The following is a 21,635-nucleotide window of genomic DNA, read 5'->3' on the forward strand; positions in this document are numbered from 1 at the left end:
CCTGCTTGCCAGGATCCCTCGAAGTCCTGTCCGTCCTAAGTGGGAGTATGGGGGCTGTGGGTGATGGGTGGTCTTTGCTGGAGGGGGCCACGGATAACAATAAGCCACTTGAAGCGGAGTCAAGTGTATTCTGCTTGTGTCGCACTCACACTGACAGCGGACGAGCTTCATCACAAACTTCAGGACACGAAATTGGGATTATCCCGACTGCAGTATCAAGTTGGAATATTACGGAAGGCCATCTTCAGGTGGGAATATTTCAAAGTCATCTTGCTAACTGCAAAAAACAAATCTAACCAAAATTTTGATTTACTTCAAAGTCAAATATAACTGAACTGTACTTAACAAATGTACTGTACTGGATTTAAAAAAAAGTTTGAGCCACTTAACTTTATGCACAGTTTGAACATTACATTCTGTGGCTCTTTCACGTACCAATAAAGGCTGTGTACCACTCGTGATTGATCGCATTTATATACAGTTGAATTCTGATGTTTACAACCACTATATAAAAACACACGTATGCTTTTTTTCTGTCTGACATGAAATAAGAGTAAGTTTTTGGGTAATTAGGAATTACCAAAATTATTTCTATTTACTAAATACCAGAATAATGAAAGAAGGATTTGTTTAAGGCAATTTTCATTGCTTTCTTCATAGTCAGAAGTTGTCTTTAAAAAATTTAGGAAAACTCTGCTGATGAGGTAATTTATTTTGAAGCTTCTAATAGGTTTAGTGAAAACAGAAAGACAAACCTGTGGATGTATTTGAACTAGGCACATCTGAAACGCTGCTTCTTTGTGGAACATCATGTAAAATTCAAATCGTCCAAGATATCAGTACGAGAATTGTGAACTTGCACAAGTCTGTTTTATCCTTGGGTGCAATTTCCAGATGCCTGAAGGTGCTATGTTCATCTGTTCAAAGAATTATACGCAAGTATAAACACCATGGGAATGTCCAGCCATCATACCGCTCAGGATGAAGACAGGTTCTGTGGCCAAGAAATGAAAGTGCTTTGGTCCAAAGTGTGTATATCCAACATGGGCTGAAAGGCCACTCTGCCATGAAGAAGCCATTGCTCCAAAAGAAACATCAAAAAGCCAGATTATAGTTTGCAAATGCACACAGGGACTTTAGTATTTGGAGACAGCTTCTGTGGTCTGACACAACTAAAATTGAACCATGAGTATCGTTTGGAGGAAAAAGAGCGAAGCTTACAAGCCTGAGAACACAATCACACCGGTGAAATACGTGGGTGGCAGAATCATGTTGTGGGGATGAGTTGTTACAGGAGGGACTGATGCACTTCACAAAATAGATGGCATCATGAAGAAAGAACATTACGTGCAAATACTGAAGCAGCATCGCAAAACATCAGCCAGTCGCAAATGGGTCTTCCAAATGGACAGTGGCCCGAAGCATAATGCCAAACTGGTTACAAAGTGGCTAAAGGATAACAAAGTCAATGTTTTGGAGTGGCCATCGAAAAGCCCTGATCTCAGTCCTATTGAAAATTGAATGGGCAGACCTGAAAAGGAATGTCCGAGCAAGGGGGCCTACAAACTTGACTCACTTACACAATTTCTGCCAGGACGAATGGGCCAAAATTCCTGCCAACTGTTGTGAAAAGCTTGTGGAAGGATATCCAGAACGTTTTAAAGGCAATGGTACTAAATACTGTACTAATAAATGTATGTCAACTTCTGACTTTGAAGGAAGTAATGACAAATACAAAACAACAACTTCTCCCATCCTGGCATTAAGCAAATGGAAATATTTTTTGTAATCCTTATCATATATATCAAATTATAATGATAATGAAGATTATATACCATATAATCTTTTTGTAATGCTAGTTTTTTTGGTACCCTAGGCATACTTGCTCAATTCTGCCCCCCCCCCCACAACCTAACTCATAGTTTTTCTCTCAAAGTAATATGGATTTTGTCTTGGGAAAAAAAATACTTAATACACGTATATATATATATACGTATATTAAGTATTATATATATATATATATATATATATATATATATATACATATATTTATATATATATATATGTTTTTTTGTCCTCCTCAAAATTCTACTAATCTTTAGTAAAATAATCTCAAATCTAATTTTTTATCATATCAATTAACCCCCAAAAATGTATTATACCTTAAAAAATTACTTTTTCTTTAGGCAAAAATTAAATAAAAATAAATAAATAAAACTTTTATCTTGAAAAATGCAATTTAATTCACATAATAGGAGATTTTCTCCCCCAAATAATTCGCAAAAATTTACTTTGTATTTTGGAATAACCGTTTTCATTTTGAATCTATTATCTAACTGTTCTTGTAAAAAAATTTCAAGAAATCCAAACAGCAACAAAAAAAATCTTTAAAAAAAAGTATTTAAAATTATTATTTAGAGAAAGAAATGCCAATTCTTTCCGATAAAAAGACTTCAACTTAAAAAACATAATATCTTATACTACTATCTTATCTAAAAATGCAACTTTGTTCTCGTAGTATTATGAGTTTTTCTCTTGAAAAAATATTATTTTTTTTATACATTTTTAAACACTTTATCTAAAAAATATGAATATTCTCATAATATTAGTATTTGTTTTCTTGAGAAATCCTACCTGGAAAAAAAATACCACATTTCGTCTCTAAAAATATAGCTTCCTTCTCAGAATTGTACAAGGATTTATTACCGGTATTCAAAAAATCCTGACTTTTGTCTTGAAAAACTTTTTTGTTATCAATATAAGACTTTTTTATCTTGAAAAATCGGCATTGATTCACGTACGATTCGGAGTCATAATTGAAGGATTTATTACCAAAAAATATTGACTTTTATCTTGAAAAAACTTTTTGTTATTAAGACATGACTTTTTATCTTGGAAAATCAGAATTAATTCACTTAAAATTGTATTTTTTTCATGAGAAATTCTACTGTTGTCTAAAAAGTTTAAATTACTTTAAAAAAATATTTAGAAAACAATACCACTTTTTGCTCTAAAAATACAACTTCATTGTTATAATTTTATTAATTTAAAAAATGAAACTCTAATCTTGAAAAAAAAGTTTGCCTTTTGAGGTTTTTTTTTTCCTAAAAAATTTACCTTTAAATCTAATAAATTGACTGTACTGCTTTAAAAAAAAACGTAAAAATGCAACTTTATTTTCATAATATTATGTCATACTTTAATTTAAGTAATATATTCCTAACTCCATTACTTTCTTTTTTTTTTAAGCCCAATTTTCGCAGCGTAGGTTGTGCTTCTCCTTAGTAAATCCTGGAGCCGCAGTCGGATTTGTCTCGTCGCTAGTTTTTCGGAATGTCGGGCAAAAACTTGGTGATGGGTGAGCCCGCCGAGAGCCGCTTCCATGTGGACGTGGTCCACGAAGATGAGTCGAGGGGTCGCTTCCGGGTGGGCTTCGCCGACCCCGGGGCGTTGGGCAGCGCCACCGACATCGGGCTGCCGCCGGACGTTTTCCTGGAGCCGGACGGGACGCGGAGCGACTCGGTCAGCCTGCATTCAACGGGCACGGGGCAGACGCAGGTGTCGGACACACACTCCAACACGTACTACATGAGGACCTTCGGACACAACACCGTGGACGCCGTGCCCAACATCGACTTCTACCGCCAGACTGAGGCCACGCTCGGTGAGAAGATGAACAGACCCTCGCTCGCTGAACTCCACGATCAACTTGACAAGGTAAATGCATGAAAAAGGGAACCCATCTCATACAGCTCGATTTTTTTTTTCACGACTGGCGTAAATCCAGCGCTGGGCGTTGTGTAACTGTGGGGGTGAGACCGAGAGGCGGAGATTGTAATTTCGTATTTAAATGTAAATTCACATTTAAAAGAGGGACATCTGCCCCCACCCCCCATAGATGGCTGTGCTGCGGCCAGTGGGATGATTTTAAAAATACAATCATGATGATGATAATAATAATAATAAATTCAATGACTTGATTTCTACAATGATTCTAGGGGGTTCCATGTCTGTTGTTCACGTTTATGAATGAAATGCGTCTGACACATTTCCGTAGAACTTGCGGATCTGCCTGCCTACACCTCGATCAAATTCACTAAAATAGCATTTAACCAGCAGTCTACCTTATGCCAAAAGTTAAGATGTGGTTTGAGCAGGCTGCAATTTACACCGACCAAATTGTCACATGCACTGGGCGGATGTCAAAGGACACATCCTTGCTGCGCCAGTCTGCCAACCTTGGCACAGACCAGTTTGGCAAATTGGCAAATGTGCTAAAAAATCAGTGTATGCCACTTTTTGCACTCTGACATGATTGCGCAGTCCATTAAAATAGAGCCCGTAGTTTTATTTTATTTTTTTTCAAAATAGTATCTTGTTTTAAAATATTTTTTTTATACATTAGCTTTAGTTTAGACAATTTTAATATGGCTTCACATTTAAAAATACAATAAATTCTTCCTATTAGTACTATTTTTAATGACATTTTAAAATATACTTTTATAAATTTGTCTTTTATTTTTAAAACATTTAATAAATTTTTACTTTTTCAGGAAATGTTAATACATATTTTTGAATTTAAAAAAAAATCACAATATTTCATTTAAAGACATTTTAAAAGACTTTTTAAAATTATGAAAAATCTCCCTAGTAAAGAGAAGCGGTACAGAAAATGGATGGATGGATGTTTTTTTTAAGCATTACTCTCAAACCACTTTTTCTTAAAAGTTTAGTCACTGTTGCTTTTCAGTTTTTTTTACAGTTAACATGATGGGGGGAAAAATTGTATTGGATTTCCTCCTGTTCTGCAATAAATCGGAGAAGAAGGTGTACCTAATGAAGCGTCCACAAAAGACATTCCTCATTCATTCCCTTCCAGCCCACCTCCTGGGTGGGCTGGAATTAATGACGTCATTGGACACAATCACACAGACACACGAGTCCAGTGTTTGGGTTGACTCCCACGGGTGTCATGTTTTAGCCCATTCACTTTTTTTCCATTTTTGTCTCAGAAATGTGATGAATGTTTCTACTTGTTACCTGTGATGACATTTTCGTGGCATTGGTCAGGATCCTCTAGAGGATGGGATGGCCAACGGGGAAGAGCCGTCCGCGGCCGAGGAGGCGGCGGCCCGGGCGGCCAAGGAGGCCAAAGGAACGGCCATCAAGTTTGGTTGGGTCAAAGGAGTCCTGGTACAACATTCACACTACATTCACTTCATACACGCAACAATAAGCAGTTTCCTTTACACCTGCAGGTTCAACTTCAATATTCCAATATTGTGATGCTTTTTCGCTGGTAAAATAACGATTAAAAAAAGAAGAAAAGAAATCCATCTTTTATCCCAGAAAAATAACACTTCTCTTCTACCACATCTCTAAAAATGCAGTACAATTTTAATCTGATAATGATACAAAAAATGTAATACTCAAGTATTTTAATATATGACTTTTTATCTTGAGAAATCGGAATAAAAAATTTTTCCCTCGCTAAAAATTAAATTTTTGCCTAAAGAAAATGATTTTTATATCAGAGGAGATAATATCACTTAACCAAAAATACACTACCTATAGGAATATTACTATGTTGTTTTTTGGGGGGTAAAAATGCGAACTATATCTTCAAAAAATAGACTTTTTCTTATTTAGATTTTCTTTGTCTTGAAAAATGCATTTCCGAATTTTATACGGATTTTTCTCTTGCAATATACAACTTGTCAAATATGTCAAATATATGTATATTTTGGATGAGATAATATCAATTAACTATAAACAACAAACCACTACTTATCACAGTATTATTATGGGGTCTTTAACATGAAAAAAAAATACTAAGAATTTTCGTTTTGGAAAAAAAAATCTTGAAAAATACAACTTTATGCATGTTAATTATGGATGAGTTATGAAAAGAAATCCAACTTTCATGAAAATTTGTATCTTTAAAAAAAAAAGAGTATTCTCGTAATATTGTAATTTTTTTCCCCAAAGAAAATCTAATATGGAAAAAAAAAATCTTAAAATAATTTTGAAAGTGTCCGTTTTTTGAATAAATAGATGGACATTAAAAAATGTGTCCTTATCTGGTTTATCGATTAATTGAAAAAATAATCGATAAGTTGATCGATAGTTAAAATAATCATTAGTTGTAGTCCTAATTGCTAATGACCGACATGTACTGTTGGCGAGAGCAAATTAGCTTTGTTGTCAGAGCACATGTCACAATTCGTATATTTTTCATGAAATTTTTCATTTTCTGAGGTAAAAATACAGCATTTGTTGCAGGTGAGATGCATGCTCAACATTTGGGGCGTGATGCTCTTCATCCGAATGTCATGGATCGTTGGACAGGCCGGCATCGGTACACTGCCATAGGCTCCGCTCGTTTCTCGATCGAGGAGTACGTGCGCATAAATTAGTATTTGATGTGTGAGCAGGACTGACCATCGCCATCATCCTGATGGCCACGGTGGTGACCACCATCACGGGGCTGTCCACTTCCGCCATCGCCACCAACGGCTTCGTACGAGGAGGTGAAAAGCTCGTCTGCTCGCGCTTTCCTTTTGGACGAAAACACAAATTGTGAGACTCCTTCAAAAAGAAGAAAACAGCAAATAGCTCCTAATTTTGGACTTAAATAACACTATAGGTAGTTTCAAAACCCATACATTAATTAATTTTAACATTTAGTAGGCAAAATATTAAAAAAATACAACTTCTCTTGAAAATGTTGACTATTTTCATATTTCTTCCTCTTATTTAGAAATAATAAAATCATTTTTTTTATCTTGCAAAAAAAAAAACCCTTTTCATCTTGAAGATTACAACTTTATTTTGAATTTTCTCAAGTAAAGTAAAAAATCATGCAACAAATATAATTTTTTCTCAAAGAAAATACAATCTATTTAATGAAATAATCTTGCAAAACATATCACGTTTTATCTAAACAATAAAAACCTTTTATAATACTATAATTTCCCCTTATCTAGAAAAAATGTCTTGAAAAAAAAATCTTATCTCACTCCTAATATTGCAAAAAAAGAAGCAAAAAAAGCAAAGACTGGTCCCATTGCATTACTAACTAGGACATCCTGGTTCTTTTTACGTGTGTTTCCAGGTGGCGCTTATTACCTGATCTCCAGGAGCTTGGGTCCAGAGTTCGGGGGCTCCATCGGCCTCATCTTCGCCTTCGCAAATGCTGTGGCAGTGGCCATGTACGTGGTTGGCTTCGCCGAGACGGTGGTGGAGATGCTCAACGTGAGGAACAACGCCTCCGACACCATCGCCGCCTTCTTTCATTCCGCTCATGTCACTTCTTCTTCTTCCTCTGGCTTTTTCTCCAGAACGTGGACGCCCTGATGACTGATGAGCTGAACGACATCCGCATTGTGGGCACGCTGACCGTCATCCTGCTGCTGGGCATCTCTGTGGCCGGGATGGAGTGGGAGGCTAAAGCCCAAATCGTCCTGCTGCTCGTCCTGCTGGCAGGCATTGCAAATTACTTCATCGGAAGCCTCATTCCTGCCCAGGAAAAGAAGGCCAAAGGATTCTTCGGATATCAAAGTCAGGCAAATATGAACGCATGTACTATACGCCCAGACATCATTTAAAAAATGTCAATTACAGAGTGTCTCTTGGATGTAGACATTATCAACTGATATTTCAGTGCATCTACAGACACTATCAGCCGATCCCAGAGTAACTCCTGGCACGTGAGCGTGATCTTGATCTCAAAGTGCCCCTGAGCCACCACAGATGAATAAAGACAGCATCAGTGGATCTGGCACATTATAAAGCCATACAGACATCACCGACCAATCTTAAGAGTTCTACATTATAGAACCATGCGGACAGCGGTATTAGCAATCCCACACATGTTCCTGGTTGGACACGATCAGCTCCAATAAAGTTTCTTCTGACATTTCAGAATCATGCAGACATCATCAATCGATCCCCAGAGTGACTCAATCTCAGACACATCGTTATCAGATGATCCTAGAGCAACTCACCATTGTTGTCACTTTGTCTTTGTCTTCCTTAACATTCTTCAGGCTTCTGATTGGTCAAAATGGTCTTACAAAGCACCACCCTTTGCTTTGACATTGTGTCTGATATTCTTTCACTTCTGTGCAGCTGCCATCTTTGTGGAAAATCTGGGTCCAGACTTCCGGGATGAAGAGACCTTCTTCTCCGTGTTTGCCATCTTCTTTCCGGCAGCCACCGGGATCCTGGCGGGAGCCAACATCTCCGGAGACCTCAGCGTACGTTTGACCAATACGTAAATGACGCGCTAGCAATGAGAGCCAAGAGACTCAGCCTGTGTTTGAAATCATCTACTTATTCCCTACTCTCTAATCACTACAGCCTCAATCATTTTTGTGGTGTCCATCTTTCAAAGGACCCCCAGTCCGCCATCCCCAAAGGAACACTGCTGGCCATCCTGATCACGGGCCTCACCTATGTGGGCGTGGCCATCTCTGCTGGTCAGTCATGGCTTTGTGACATCATCATCCTGCGTCTCGGCGCAACGCTAACTAACTAGCGTGTGTGGTGGTGATCTTTCAGGCTCGTGCATGGTGAGAGACGCTACGGGTGACGTCAACGACACGCTGAGTGACACCATCAACTGCACAGACACCTCTGCCTGTACGCTAGGGTACGACTTTTCCATTTGCAATGAGGGAGGATGCCAGTACGGACTCATGAACGACTTCCAGGTAGGCTGGCTAGCCGGCCTGTGAAGACATCAATGCACGTGTGTGTGTGCTTGGGGACAATAGTGTTGTTGTTGTTGTGAGTCACAAGCTTCTTGCACAAATGAATCAAGTCATTGTTGACGGACACCCCCCACACATATACACACACACACACACACACACACCATTGCTCCCACCACAGTAATTTGGATGTGAGGAGCTCACTACGTGACTTCAGCCGTGCAGCGCGTTCAACCAAGTCACAGAAGAAATTGCGAATTCTCACTTTTCATTGTAAATATAATTTAAGATAAGTATTGGAAGTCCTTCAGTGAGTCAGTCCTTACCCTCCATGACCGAATAATGATCGCGCACTCGGTATGAATAACTAATCCACAATGCTTTGCACGTTTTAAAACAGTAAAACTGTATTCTTAATGTGTTAATACAAAAATAACAACAATCAAATACAGTTTTTACTAAGGAAAATAACAAAAATAGTGTGGCGACAGTGAAACCGTGCAGTTATTTCTTTGCACGTTTATGGTACTGCACCGTCACTGTGCATTGTAGAATCAACAATCACTTCCCAATCGCTTTCTTTTTATTGATGGGCACGGCAATTCTTTTGAGTGTACTGTATCATGCGAATCAGTTTATTAAAAAGATTATTACTCATGAGTACGTTCACTGCGTAGTACGTCGTTCCTTGCGCAAACGAATCACTCGTCGTACGAGTCCATCGCTCCTCAGCGAATCACAAACGCGAGAAGTTCAACGAACGAATCAGTCAGTTCACTTAAGACCCTCCCCCACCCGAACGGCGCTGCCTGACGCTAGCTGCTCATTGGTCATTCGCCGAAGTGAGTCAGAAGTGAGTGACAGAACACTTTTAACAGTTCCGTTTCCGCTCCCAGCCGACTCGCTCGCCTCACGGCGGCCAAGCTAAAATAACCGAATCATTTCATAAACTGATTCGTTCGGTTCGTTCACTAAAACGTTTCGTTTTTCTGAACGAAACGTTTGCGAATGTAACAACACTAGTTATTTTAGTTGACGGAGAAATGGGTGGTTTCTGGTACGTGCCACGACAAACCCGGACTGCTCTTTGTTTGAATCGCCATTTACAAATTACTGCTTGGTGAGAGACATTGGTGAATTGAAGAGAGTGAAGCCGTATCTGTAGTCTAGTTACTTTCCTGGGAAAAGTAACGCGTTACTTCGCAAAATATGAATTTGTTCACGAACTTGCATTCATTGAACTCGTTCAGTTATAACACTCTCTTTAACAATGTTTATTACCTTAGTACAGTGGTGCCTTGAGATAGGAGCGACTCGATTTATGAGGTTTTGAGATACAAGCCGTTGTTCTGCCTATTCTTTTCTTCTTAGTTGTCAAGTTGGAACAAAAAAATAAATAAATAAAAACATTCGATGGTTGTCTTTAACAATTTTGCCATTACAATTCCCTGTGTGACTGTATAAACAAACTGACGCCCTCTAGTGGAGGACAAACATTATTGTTTGTCCTCCACTAGTTGTTTGTTGTTTTTGCTTTCAGCTTGTTCCATAAGGTGTTGCCACAGCCAGTTACTTTTTCTATGGCACGTTTTTTAATCCGGATGGCCTTCATGATGCAACCCACCCATTTTACAATTACATTGGAGGATTCCATCCATCCATTTTCTACACTGCTTATCCTCACTAGAGTCGCGGGCGTGCTGGAGCCTATCCCAGCTATCTTCGGGCGAGAGGCGGGGTACACCCTGAGCTGGTCGGCAGCCAATCGCACGGCACATATAAATAAACAACCATACGCACTCACATTCATACCTACGGACATTTAGAGTCTTCAATTAACCTACCACACGCTTTTTGGATGTGGAAGGGAACTGGAGTACCCGGAGAAAACCCACGCAGGCACGGGGAGAACATGCAAACTCCACAGAGGCGAGGCCGGATTTGAACCCGGGTCCTCAGAACTGTGAGGCAGATGTACTAACCAGTCATCCACCGTGGTGCCTGGAGGATTCCATACAAGGAAACAAACATTAGCATACTTCTGCATTCAAAGGTTATTTTTGTGCTTTTTACTTATTCAGATGTGTGCGTGTGTGTGTGGGTGTGTGTGTGGGTGTGTGTGTACACAGGCGATGAGTCTGGCATCGGCCTTCGGTCCTCTAATCACAGCGGGAATCTTCTCGGCCACCTTGTCGTCCGCTCTGGCCTCTCTGGTCAGCGCTCCAAAAGTCTTCCAGGTGGTAAAAACACAAAAAACTGTTTAACCCTGTGGGCTCTATTCTGGCCTTTTTTGTCCACCATGCGTTTTTTTTTCATTTTTCTTTTCCAAAACCATTTTAGCTGTGTTCATGAGTAATGTAATGAAACTTCCCAAGGGATTTGCGTCTGATTTGTCATTTCCAACTTCAGCTGTTTAATTATATCAATAATATATTCCATCAACTTCTTCCTTTTGGCACTATCTTTTGGCCAATTGAAATCCAAGAAAATCATTTTTATAGATTGCTTGGTACAATTTGGCAGTGGTGGCTGGCCAACAGAGGGCTCTTGGGCACCGCCCCACAACTCAGGATTCATCACATTACTTTGTCCTTTCATCCATTTTCCGAACCGCTTATCCTCACTAGGGTCGTGGGTGTGCTGACTTTGGGCGGGGTACACCCTGAACTGGTCGCCAACCAATTGCAGGACACATAGAAAAGAGCAACCATTCACACCTACAGGGAATTTAGAGTCTTCAATTAACCTAGCTTGCATGTTTTTGGGATGTGGGAGGAAACTGGAGTAAGGCCAGATTTGAACCCGCTGGGGTTCCTCAGAACTGTGAGACAGATGTGCTAACCAGTCGTCCACCGCCCACTTTACCTTGATTAAGACGAAAAACAGAATACAATGATTTGGAAACCTATATTTAATTGAATACACTACAAAGACAAGATATTTAATGTTCAAACTGCTAAACTTGATTGTTTTTAGCAAATAATCATTAACTTAGAATTTTATGGTTGCAACACATTCCAAAAAAGCTGGGACAGGTGGCAAAAAAGACTGAGAAAGTTGAGGAATGCTCATCAAACACCCGTTTGGAACATCCCACAGGTAAACCGGCTAATTGGGAACAGGCGGGTGCCATGATTGGGTATAAAAGGAGCTTCCCTGAATTGCTCAGTCATTCACAAGCAAAGATGGGGCGAGGTTCACCTCTTTGTGAACAAGTGCGTGAGAAAATAGTCGCACAGTTTAAGGACAATGTTCCTCAACGTACAATTGCAAGGAATTTAGGGATTTCATCATCTACGGTCCATAATATAATCAAAAGTTTCAGAGAATCTGGAGAAATCACTGCATGTAACGGCAAGGCCGAAAACCAACATGACCTTCGATCCCTCAGGCGGCACTGCATCAAAAACTGACATCAATGTGTAAAGGATATCACCACATGGACTCAGGAACACTTCAGAAAACCAATGTCAGTAAATACAGTTCGGCGCTACATCCGTAAGTGCAACTTGAAACTCTACTATGCAAAGCAAAAGCCATTTATCAATAACACCCAGAAACGCCGCCGGCTTCTCTGGGCCCGACCTCATCTAAGATGGACTGACGCAAAGTGGAAAAGTCTCTGTGCTCCGACGAGTCCACATTTCAAATTGTTTTTGGAAATTATGTACGTCGTGTCCTCCAGGCCAAAGAGGAAAAGAACCATCCGGACTGTTATGGACGCAAAGTTCAAAAGCCAGCATCTGTGATGGTATGGGGCTGTGTTAGTGCCAATGGCATGGGTAATATACACATCTGTGAAGGCACCATTAATGCTGAAAGGTACATAAAGGTTTTGGAGAAACATATGCTGCCATCCAAGCAACGTCTTGTTCACGGACGCCCCTGCCTATTTCAGCAAGACAATGGCTAACCACATTCTGCACATGTTACAACAGCGTGGCTTCGTAGTAAAAGAGTGCGGGTACTTGACAGGCCTGCCTGCAGTTCAGACCTGTCTCCCATTGAAAATGTGTGGCACATTATGAAGCGTAAAATACGACAACAGAGACCCCGGACTGTTGAACAGCTAAAGCTGTACATCAAGCAAGAATGGAAAAGAATTCCACCTACAAAGCTTCAACAATTAGTGTCCTCAGTTCCCAAACGTTTATTGAATGTTGTTAAAAGAAAAGGGGATGTAACACAGTGGTAAACATGACCCTGTCCCAGCTGTTTTGGAACGTGTTGCAGCCATAAAATTCTAAGTTAATGATTATTTGCTAAAAACAATAAAGTTGATCAGTTTGAATGTTAATTACTTTGTTTTTGGTAGTATATTCAAGTAAATATAGGTCAAACATGATTTGCAAATCATTGTATTCTGTTTTTATTAATGTTTAACACAATGTCCCAACTTCATTGGAATTGGGGTTGTACATGCATCCTCTATACCCTGCGACTGACTGCCGACCAGTTCAGGGTGTACTACGGCTTTCGCCCGAAGTCAGCTGGGATAGGCACGAGCGCTCCGCGACCCTCACCGGGATAACCGGTGTTGAAAATGAATGGATAGATGAATGTATCCTCTATCTATTTTTAGATCAGCAAGATAGATATTATATAGTTAGTGATGGTTAAAGTTGTTTTGTCATCTGTATTATCTAATGTGTGACGTGTTTCTGCCTTGAGGGTTAATATATACAACTCGTTAAGTTGTATATACCCCTGGAGAAAATTCAACCACTGCAATTTGATTTTCTTTCCAGACTCCACTTGAAAATGTTAGTTCCTCCCTAATGTTTTCTGTGTTTCTTTTTTATACGTTTTCTGTTTTTAGGCTCTGTGCAAGGACAACATCTACCCAGGCTTGGGCATCTTCGCCAAAGGTTATGGCAAGAACAACGAGCCGCTGCGTGGATATGTGCTAACCTTCTGCATCGGCCTCGCCTTCATCCTCATTGGTAGCCAACCAACACTGTATTCTAAATCTATAGCTGCTGATGGCCACAGTGTCAGCCCGCTATATCACGTTCTTTTAAAGTGATATTTTTTATTGTTTTTACAGGATACTTACTTACTGTAATGGGCTCATATGTGGGTGAGGAGAGCTACAGTCGCGATGCACATTTCAGGCATTTATTGAACACGGGGAGGACAGTAAGACACATAAAGACAATGAACACAATCGCGCAGGAGCTGAAGCAAGCACAGCTCACGCCCAGACACTCACACGCAGACTCGCCGATGTCACACACCACTGCACCGGCCGCCGCCTCTTAAAAGCACATGTACGCAGACAGTGCAGTATGTAGAGTATTTTCTAGTGACGAACAGTTTTGCTCTGACCAACCAATCTGAGGAGGGAAAAATGCTGATGTCATTAAGGGCCTTTGAAATGTAATTTGAAATCTGACCGGTTCCCCGCAATAAGCGTACTGCTGTTATTAGCATCACGAGCGTCCTCCACGTTTGTTGTTCGTTTCCTCTCAGCCGAGCTGAACATCATCGCTCCGATCATCTCCAACTTTTTCCTGGCGTCCTATGCGCTTATCAACTTCTCCGTCTTCCACGCCTCGCTGGCCAACTCTCCAGGTGAGCTTGGTCCCTCACTTGCTTATGGAAAGCTGTTTGAGTATCTATTCCATATGCTTGATCTCCAGATTAAGGTCAATATACTACTACGCTCTTTGTCCTCACTAGTAGGACATGTTACTTGTGAGCCAAAACTGTGCCGTAGGTAACATCTGCCCACTACTAGTACTACTAGTAGAGTGCGATAGATACTAACCAGTAGATTTTCGCAATGCCACTAGTCGCACTAGTAGCAAGCAGTTGTCAACTAGTCATTCCTTAGTCATTTCATTCCCTCACCCAATAAGAATGGGAAAAAATCAGCTTATCAAGCAGTATCGATAACTGAATCAGAATCACTAAATTCTTATCAATTCCACGCAGACATCATGAGTTGATCCCAGCTCAAACGGCTCATTTGAACATTCATTCGATATCCATCTAGTGCGCTGAATTCCCTTACCAATGCGAACAAAAAGCGTACTAGTACATGGGCTTTACATTTGATACCAAGTATATGGAATAAATACTCAAACGACTTTATAGAAAGGCATGGTATCAAAGCCGTTTGATCATTTTCTCGATCAATACTCACTCGATGCCTCGATATCGATATAATATTGACTAAATACTCAAAACGGCTTTTCACACTCGCTTGCTCGCGTAACTCCATGTCGTAGCTCTAACGCCTTGCTGTCTGTCACAAAAGGGTGGCGTCCCAGCTTCAAGTACTACAACATGTGGGTGTCTCTGGCGGGCGCCATCTTGTGCTGCGTGGTGATGTTTGTCATCAACTGGTGGGCGGCGCTGGTCACGCTGCTCATTGTCCTGGCGCTCTACATCTACGTCAGCTACAAGAAGCCTGGTGACCGCCAAATGCAGTCTACCTTACACACGTCTACACTCTCAAGCCTCTAACTCGTATCTTCTTCTCATCACTTTGTTTATGTCCGCATGTGCGTGGTGAAGACGTCAACTGGGGCTCATCCACTCAGGCTCTCATCTACAACCAGGCGCTCACGCAATGTCTCAACCTGACCGGTGTGGAGGATCACGTCAAGAACTTCAGGTGAGCTCAAACTGGGGTCGTGTTCGACCAAAAGACATCATCAGACGATCACGACATTGATTCATCGCATCTGCAAACATCATCGGTTGATAGTAGATTCATTCAGACATCATCAGCCGATCTCAGAGTGTCTCCGTGTGGCTGAATGTTGACGTTTGTGCTGGCAGGCCTCAGTGTTTGGTTCTGACCGGGTATCCGAGCTCTCGGCCCGCTCTGCTGCAGCTGGTCCATTCCTTCACAAAGAACGTGGGCCTGATGGTGTGTGGACACGTCAGGATTGTAAGTACGTGCTTAAACACTCTCTCTATCGCGTGAGCCCTTTTATAAGCCCCATGCCCTCCCTATGTGCGTGTGTGTGTGTGTGCAGGCGTGTCGGCGTCCCAACGTGAAGGAGGCGTCTCAGGAGCATGCGCGCTGTCAGCGTTGGCTGAACAAGAAACACATCAAAGCTTTCTACGCTCCCGTTTTCTCCGACACGCTCAGACACGGTGTGCACTTCCTCCTGCAGGTGGCGCCAATGCTCCTTGTACCTCCTCATTGTGTGATTGATTGACGGATTGATTGAGGGTTGTGTCTCCTGGGCCAGTCCGTGGGTCTGGGCCGTCTGAAGCCCAACACTCTGGTGCTGGGCTTCAAGAACAACTGGATGGAGGGTCACATGAACGATGTGGAGACATACATCAACATCATCCAGTAGGAAACTTCTTCTTCTTCTTCTTCTTCTTCTTCTTCTTTACTGATGCATCGCGGCCGTTATCTTGCAGTGACGCCTTCGACCTGCAGTTCGGGATGGTGATCCTGAGGCTTCCGGAGGGTCTGGACATCTCTCACATCCAAGGACAAGGTCAGTGGCAACTGTTGCTAACCAAAACAGGAGCGCCTAGCATGTGAACAGACGTCAACGGCTCATGTTAGAGACTCAGAAAGACATTATCAGCTGATCTCAGAGTGTTTCCTGGCACATGATGGATAAATGTAGACATCATTAGTCGATCTCAAAGTATCCCGGACTGGTACATAAGAGACGCATGGCGACATCACTTGCTAATCTCAGAGTCTCTCCTGACTTGTCCAACATATTTATTTTTGAGTTGAGGGTTGTGGAAAAAAAGTCCAGCGTGTGTGGTTTTTGTGTGTTCCTTGCAGATGAGCTGTCTTGTTCCAATGAGAAGCCTCCGATCAGCAAGGACACCCCGGTGACCGTCACTTTAACCAAAGACTCTGACTCGGACTCAAGTCCATCCAAAACCACCAGCAATCAGAGCAGCCCGCTCATCATTAGAGGTGACTAAACTAGGATTATTGTTATCACTATTATTATTATGATATTAGCTTCAGATACGCCACTGCTCGAGTGAAGTGAATAAAAACCAGCAATTAACTGACTGGCAGACGTTTTCAAAGCAGAGTTCTCCATATTGCCAGCCATTTTAGACCATTTTGACTGATAAGATTTGACTGACCAAACCTACCAAAAAAAGAGGACACTCTTCTTTCACCAGAAAAAAGGTTTGTCTCTAGCCTTTTCCATTTTTTCTTATCAACAGTAGAACATGGGTGGGTTTCACCCAAAACACTGGTTCCTCACCAAATTGGTGAGAAAATGAGCTTTTTGTGAAAAGAAACATGTCAAGCAGAACAACGTTTTGTGACACCGCAAACTATAAAACAACAAAACAAGACGGAGGAAGATATACACATAAGAAACGTGCCGTGAGCGATGCTTACTCACCGCATGGCTTGAGTTGAACATCAGTGGCTTTTTTCTTTTTTTTACATCGTACGCCATTCACTTCATAAACTGCGTCGTCTGAATGTTGACGTTGTTATCGATCATCTAAGGTCATAATTGTTTCCAAGAAAAAGATATATTCTAAAGTAGTATTTTTCACACTTTGAACGCCAAAATATCTTTACCATCTTTTACATGTTTCTGAAGATTCTAATTACATTTTTGGATATATAAGATTATTCTGCTGGAAAATAAGCCTTTTCCATGAAAACTGACACGTGCATCCAGAGTTCCTTTTAATTGGTTCTTTTACAAACGGCCCTTCTTTGTCACTCCATTTGTGTTTACCGTTAACGCCACTAGAGAGAGCCTCATTACGTTATTGCAATACACCATAGGGATCTGTGATCTGAAGTTGAAGAATGAGGCAGCCATTTTGCATTCACACAATAGCTGAAAGCAAAATAAATGTGGTTATTTTTGAGGTATAAATTTGTGAAAGTATTGCATGTTTTTAGCATGATTACGATTGTATAAACACAAGAGTGTAAGGGTTTAATGAGTAGTTGGGATCATTTATGCACTTTTGTCCAAATAGTTTGAAGGCCAGCACATGTAAGTTGTGCAACTCATATGATTTTTAGGAAGCTGTTCATCTTTACCGTAATGCACTTTTTGTCTTTACTGGTATGCAAGAACTGTATATTCATCTCTGTGAGTAAGGATTGCCTTCACTACGAATGCGTACAATTTTAAATCATCAATAACTTTTTCAAAACAGGACTTTAAGCGTGGCGGCGCTCTTTCATTTTGTCTTCTTATGTTTGATCAATGTCATTTCAACTTATTTCAATGAGGAAAATTTATTTGATATATGAGTTAATGGCGTGACAAGCTTGGTCACGGAATGAATTAAACTAGTATGGCAAGTTCCAAGATGCATCATTGTGTGTCTGTAGACAGCAAAGCCACTCTGAGTGCGAGCGATCAGCGCCTTCTGGAGTCCAGTCAGCAGTTCAAGAAGAAACAAGGAAAAGGAACCATCGACGTCTGGTGGCTCTTTGACGACGGAGGTCACTTTTTTATTTTTATTTTTATTTTTTTATAACTTCATAATTATGCAAATGGGATTAGTCGAATAGCGAAAATCTACGTGTAATTGATGGCAAATTTAGTGGTCAATTGGGAATATTCGGGGACACTGCATTATAAAACTTAAATCATGATGGTACAAGATTATACAGAAAATTAAGTCTTTTTACAGTTGTAATAATATTACATTTAAATATATATTTCACAATTAAGTGGCGGCGGAACGGTGGACGACTGGTTAGAGCGTCTGCCTCACAGTTCTGAGGACCGGGGTTCAATCCCCGGCTGCGCCTGTTTGGAGTTTGCATGTTGTCCCCGTGCCTGCGTGGGTTTTCTCCGGGCACTACGGTTTCCTCCCACATCCCAAAAACATGCATGGTAGGTTGATTGAAGACTCTAAATTGCCCGTCGGTGTGAATGTGAGTGCGAATGGCGTTTTCTTTCTATTTGCCCTGCGATTGGCTGGCAACCAGTTCAGGGTGTACCCCGCCTCCTGGCCGATGATAGCTGGGATGGGCTCCATCACCCCCGCGACCCTTGTGAGGAGAAGCGGCTCAGAAAATTGATGGACGGACAATTAAGTGGTATTTCTTTAAGAATAAATACTATAGTAATATAATGAGAATATATTTTGTTTAAAGGAAAATGTCACAGCATTACAAGATTATATTTGTATTTTTTTTTAAAGTCAAAAGTATTTATGAGAATAAAAAGTGCATTTCTTTGATAAGAAACTTTGGAATATTATGAGAATAATGTGACATTCCTCTGAGGAAAAAAATATGTCACAAGGGAAAATTTCATTCATAATATTAAGAAAATTTTGTATTTTTTAAAGCTGTAATATTATGATTTACTAAAAAAAAAAAAAAAAAAAAAAAAACAAGAATAAAGTAGCAGAAGGATATCATTCAGTATTACCAATAAATTTGTGGCAAAGGATGAATCTCATAGCTAATATCTCAGTAATACACATTACACTACATTTTAAGCTTGTTACAATTCAAAGATCTTGAATGACTTGTAGTATTGTATAGTAAATATATGTGTGTGTGCTGTTGTCGTCGTCATTAGGGTTGACGCTGCTGCTTCCCTACCTGCTGACCAACAGAAGCAAATGGGCCGACTGCCGCATTCGAGTCTTCATTGGAGGAAAAATCAACCGCATCGACCATGACAGACGCATGTCAGTCACACACGCATGCACGTCAAACACCTCGTAGAAGAGCAAGAAGAAACACACTGACATTTTAGTGCCTGTGTGTGTGTGTGTCCAGGATGGCGACGCTGCTCAGCAGATTCCGCATCGACTTCTCAGACATCAACGTCCTGGGAGACATCAACACCAAACCCAAGAAACACAAGTAAGTCACAACACACACACTCATTACATGCACAAACACACACAGAAACCTCACTATGATGTCACACAGAAGAAACAGACCACCATACAATGGGCATTTGTGTGTGTGTGTGTGTGTGTGTGTGCGCGTGTAGTAAATTGTGGTTCAAGGCCCTGGTGGAGTCGTACAGGTTGAAGGAGGAGGACATGGACCAGGAGGCGGCCGAGCGTCTGAAGGCCGAGCAGCCCTGGAGGATCACCGACAACGAGCTGGAGCTCTACAAGGCCAAGGTCCGCCGCTAACGTCTCTGACACAGACACGCGTACGCACGCGCACCACGGTAACAATTAATACTCAACGTTTGTGTTCAGAGCAATCGCCAGATCCGACTCAACGAGCTCCTCAAGGAACATTCCAGCGACGCCAAGCTCATCGTCATGTGAGGATAATTCCTCACCACTTATCTTCATTTTCGACAAATGATGGGACTTTTGCTCCAAAGATTACTGTCAAAACTATGCATCCATCCATTTTATGTACTACTGATCCTCACTAGGGTCAGGGCTGTGCTGGAGCCTATCCCCGGCTATCTTCGAGCGAGAGGCAGGGTACACCCTGAACTGGTTGCCAGCCAACAAGAAAATAGTATAAAAATGAAAAAAATCATAAAAAAATTTCATTAATAAAGACTTTAAACAAACAAAATACTTATTTGGGGGGGAGGGGGGGGGGGTGGATACCTCTAGTTTTTCCTCTAGACACTGTCACTGAGTGGGAACTGAACCCACGCTGCCCGCACCTAAGTCAGACGAGTGTACCACTACACGCATGAAAATAACTTATCTCAAAAATGTTTTGTCAAAAAATATTGATCCTTTTTTTTTCAACGTCAGCAATTAATATTCTCATACAATTATTTTTCTGCTGAAATTTTTTTTTTGTGCATTCATAAAACTAAAAAAAATAAAACCTGAAAAAATATATATACTACACATGTAGAAAACATTTTTTAAAAATAATTTCTTTTTGGTCCGGATACTCTTCCGTAGTTCTCTGAAAGCATCAATGAAACATTTTATTATTATTATTATGATTGTTTAATTGTAATTTTGTGTAGCTAAAGAAGCGTTTGCTCTTTTGTGACTGGTCAGGACGATGCCCCTGGCGAGGAAGGGCGTGGTGTCTAGCGCCCTCTACATGTGCTGGCTGGAAACGCTCTCCAAGGAACTTCCTCCTCTGATGCTGGTGCGGGGAAACCACCAGAGTGTCCTCACATTCTACTCTTAGCGCGCGCGCACACACACACACACACACACACGCACACACACACACACACACCTACTCTTAGCGCGCACACACACACACACGCACACACGCACACAATAAAGTCACACTTTGACTTTCGTGTCACTTGCTGTGTTATGTTGACTTTTTATGATTACCATTAACATACTGACCAAATACACACTTAACAGTTTGTTGTGTAGATGATTTAAAGTTTTAGTGACGTGAAGAATGTGTCCGTATGATGTTAGTTTTTTTTAAACTTGATTTAAATAAACTATTAAGTACATCATGTCTTGTAGTCAAATCTTTTTTTTAACGAAAAAAAATGGGACTGATTCCACAAAAAAAACTTTCTTCACCTAAATTTAAAACAATAAGATCATACATCAGCTATTATGTGTTACGGAATTCATATTTAACTGACCAATAAACTACAGTGACTAACGATGCATTGGTTTATCCTCGGAGAATCGGAGTTGAAACTTTGGACTTCAATCTTATTTTCTTACAAAAAGAATAATAATAAAAAAAATAAATTGAAAAAAGTTAATACTTTTTAAATCAGGATGATTCAGCAGCTATCACAACATTTATTTGTGACAAACACTTTGGAACGTTCGATAGTTCTAAGTAACGATGCATTCATGACTCCTCGGCAATTCGCAATAAAAATTCTAACTCCCGACCTTTTCCCCGTAAAAAACAATTTTGTTCAAAAAAGTAGTTGTTCTAAGAATATTTTTGCGAGAATACAGACAACTGTATTCTCGCAAGACGATATTTTCCATAGAGTAAATACACTGCAGAATAATAAACAGCTGCAATTAACAACGACGCGTTTATAA

The 21,635-nt window shown here is 40.5% G+C and overlaps 1 protein-coding gene across 1 annotated transcript; it reads left to right on the forward strand.

Annotated features, from left to right (window-relative positions):
* Positions 1-148: 148 nt before the first annotated feature.
* On the forward strand, positions 149-21,025 carry LOC133400139 (solute carrier family 12 member 2-like). The gene is made up of 26 exons (XM_061672442.1): positions 149-248; positions 3,250-3,717; positions 5,071-5,193; positions 6,283-6,358; positions 6,435-6,530; positions 7,115-7,254; positions 7,341-7,560; positions 8,131-8,258; positions 8,396-8,480; positions 8,563-8,714; positions 10,844-10,951; positions 13,534-13,657; positions 14,187-14,288; positions 14,977-15,132; positions 15,237-15,336; positions 15,504-15,615; positions 15,704-15,844; positions 15,923-16,029; positions 16,101-16,180; positions 16,483-16,620; positions 18,028-18,141; positions 19,235-19,346; positions 19,438-19,524; positions 19,658-19,793; positions 19,875-19,942; positions 20,655-21,025. Exons 2-26 carry the CDS (start codon positions 3,334-3,336, stop codon positions 20,788-20,790), a joined length of 3,225 nt encoding a protein of 1,074 aa, XP_061528426.1. The 5' UTR covers positions 149-248; positions 3,250-3,333; the 3' UTR covers positions 20,791-21,025.
* The last annotated feature ends 610 nt before the right edge of the window (positions 21,026-21,635 follow it).

The sequence above is a fragment of the Phycodurus eques genome, chromosome 3 (assembly GCF_024500275.1).
Source record: "Phycodurus eques isolate BA_2022a chromosome 3, UOR_Pequ_1.1, whole genome shotgun sequence".
NCBI lineage: Eukaryota > Metazoa > Chordata > Actinopteri > Syngnathiformes > Syngnathidae > Phycodurus > Phycodurus eques.

Excerpts from the sequence above, each read along its gene's own strand:
- LOC133400139 (XM_061672442.1), top strand. The coding sequence starts at position 3,334 with ATGTCGGGCAAAAACTTGGTGATGGGTGAGCCCGCCGAGAGCCGCTTC. Across the intron at positions 15,616-15,703 it reads TGTGTGGACACGTCAGGATT|GCGTGTCGGCGTCCCAACGT; the intron begins GTAAGTACGTGC and ends GTGTGTGTGCAG. Across the intron at positions 19,794-19,874 it reads TGGAGCTCTACAAGGCCAAG|AGCAATCGCCAGATCCGACT; the intron begins GTCCGCCGCTAA and ends GTTTGTGTTCAG.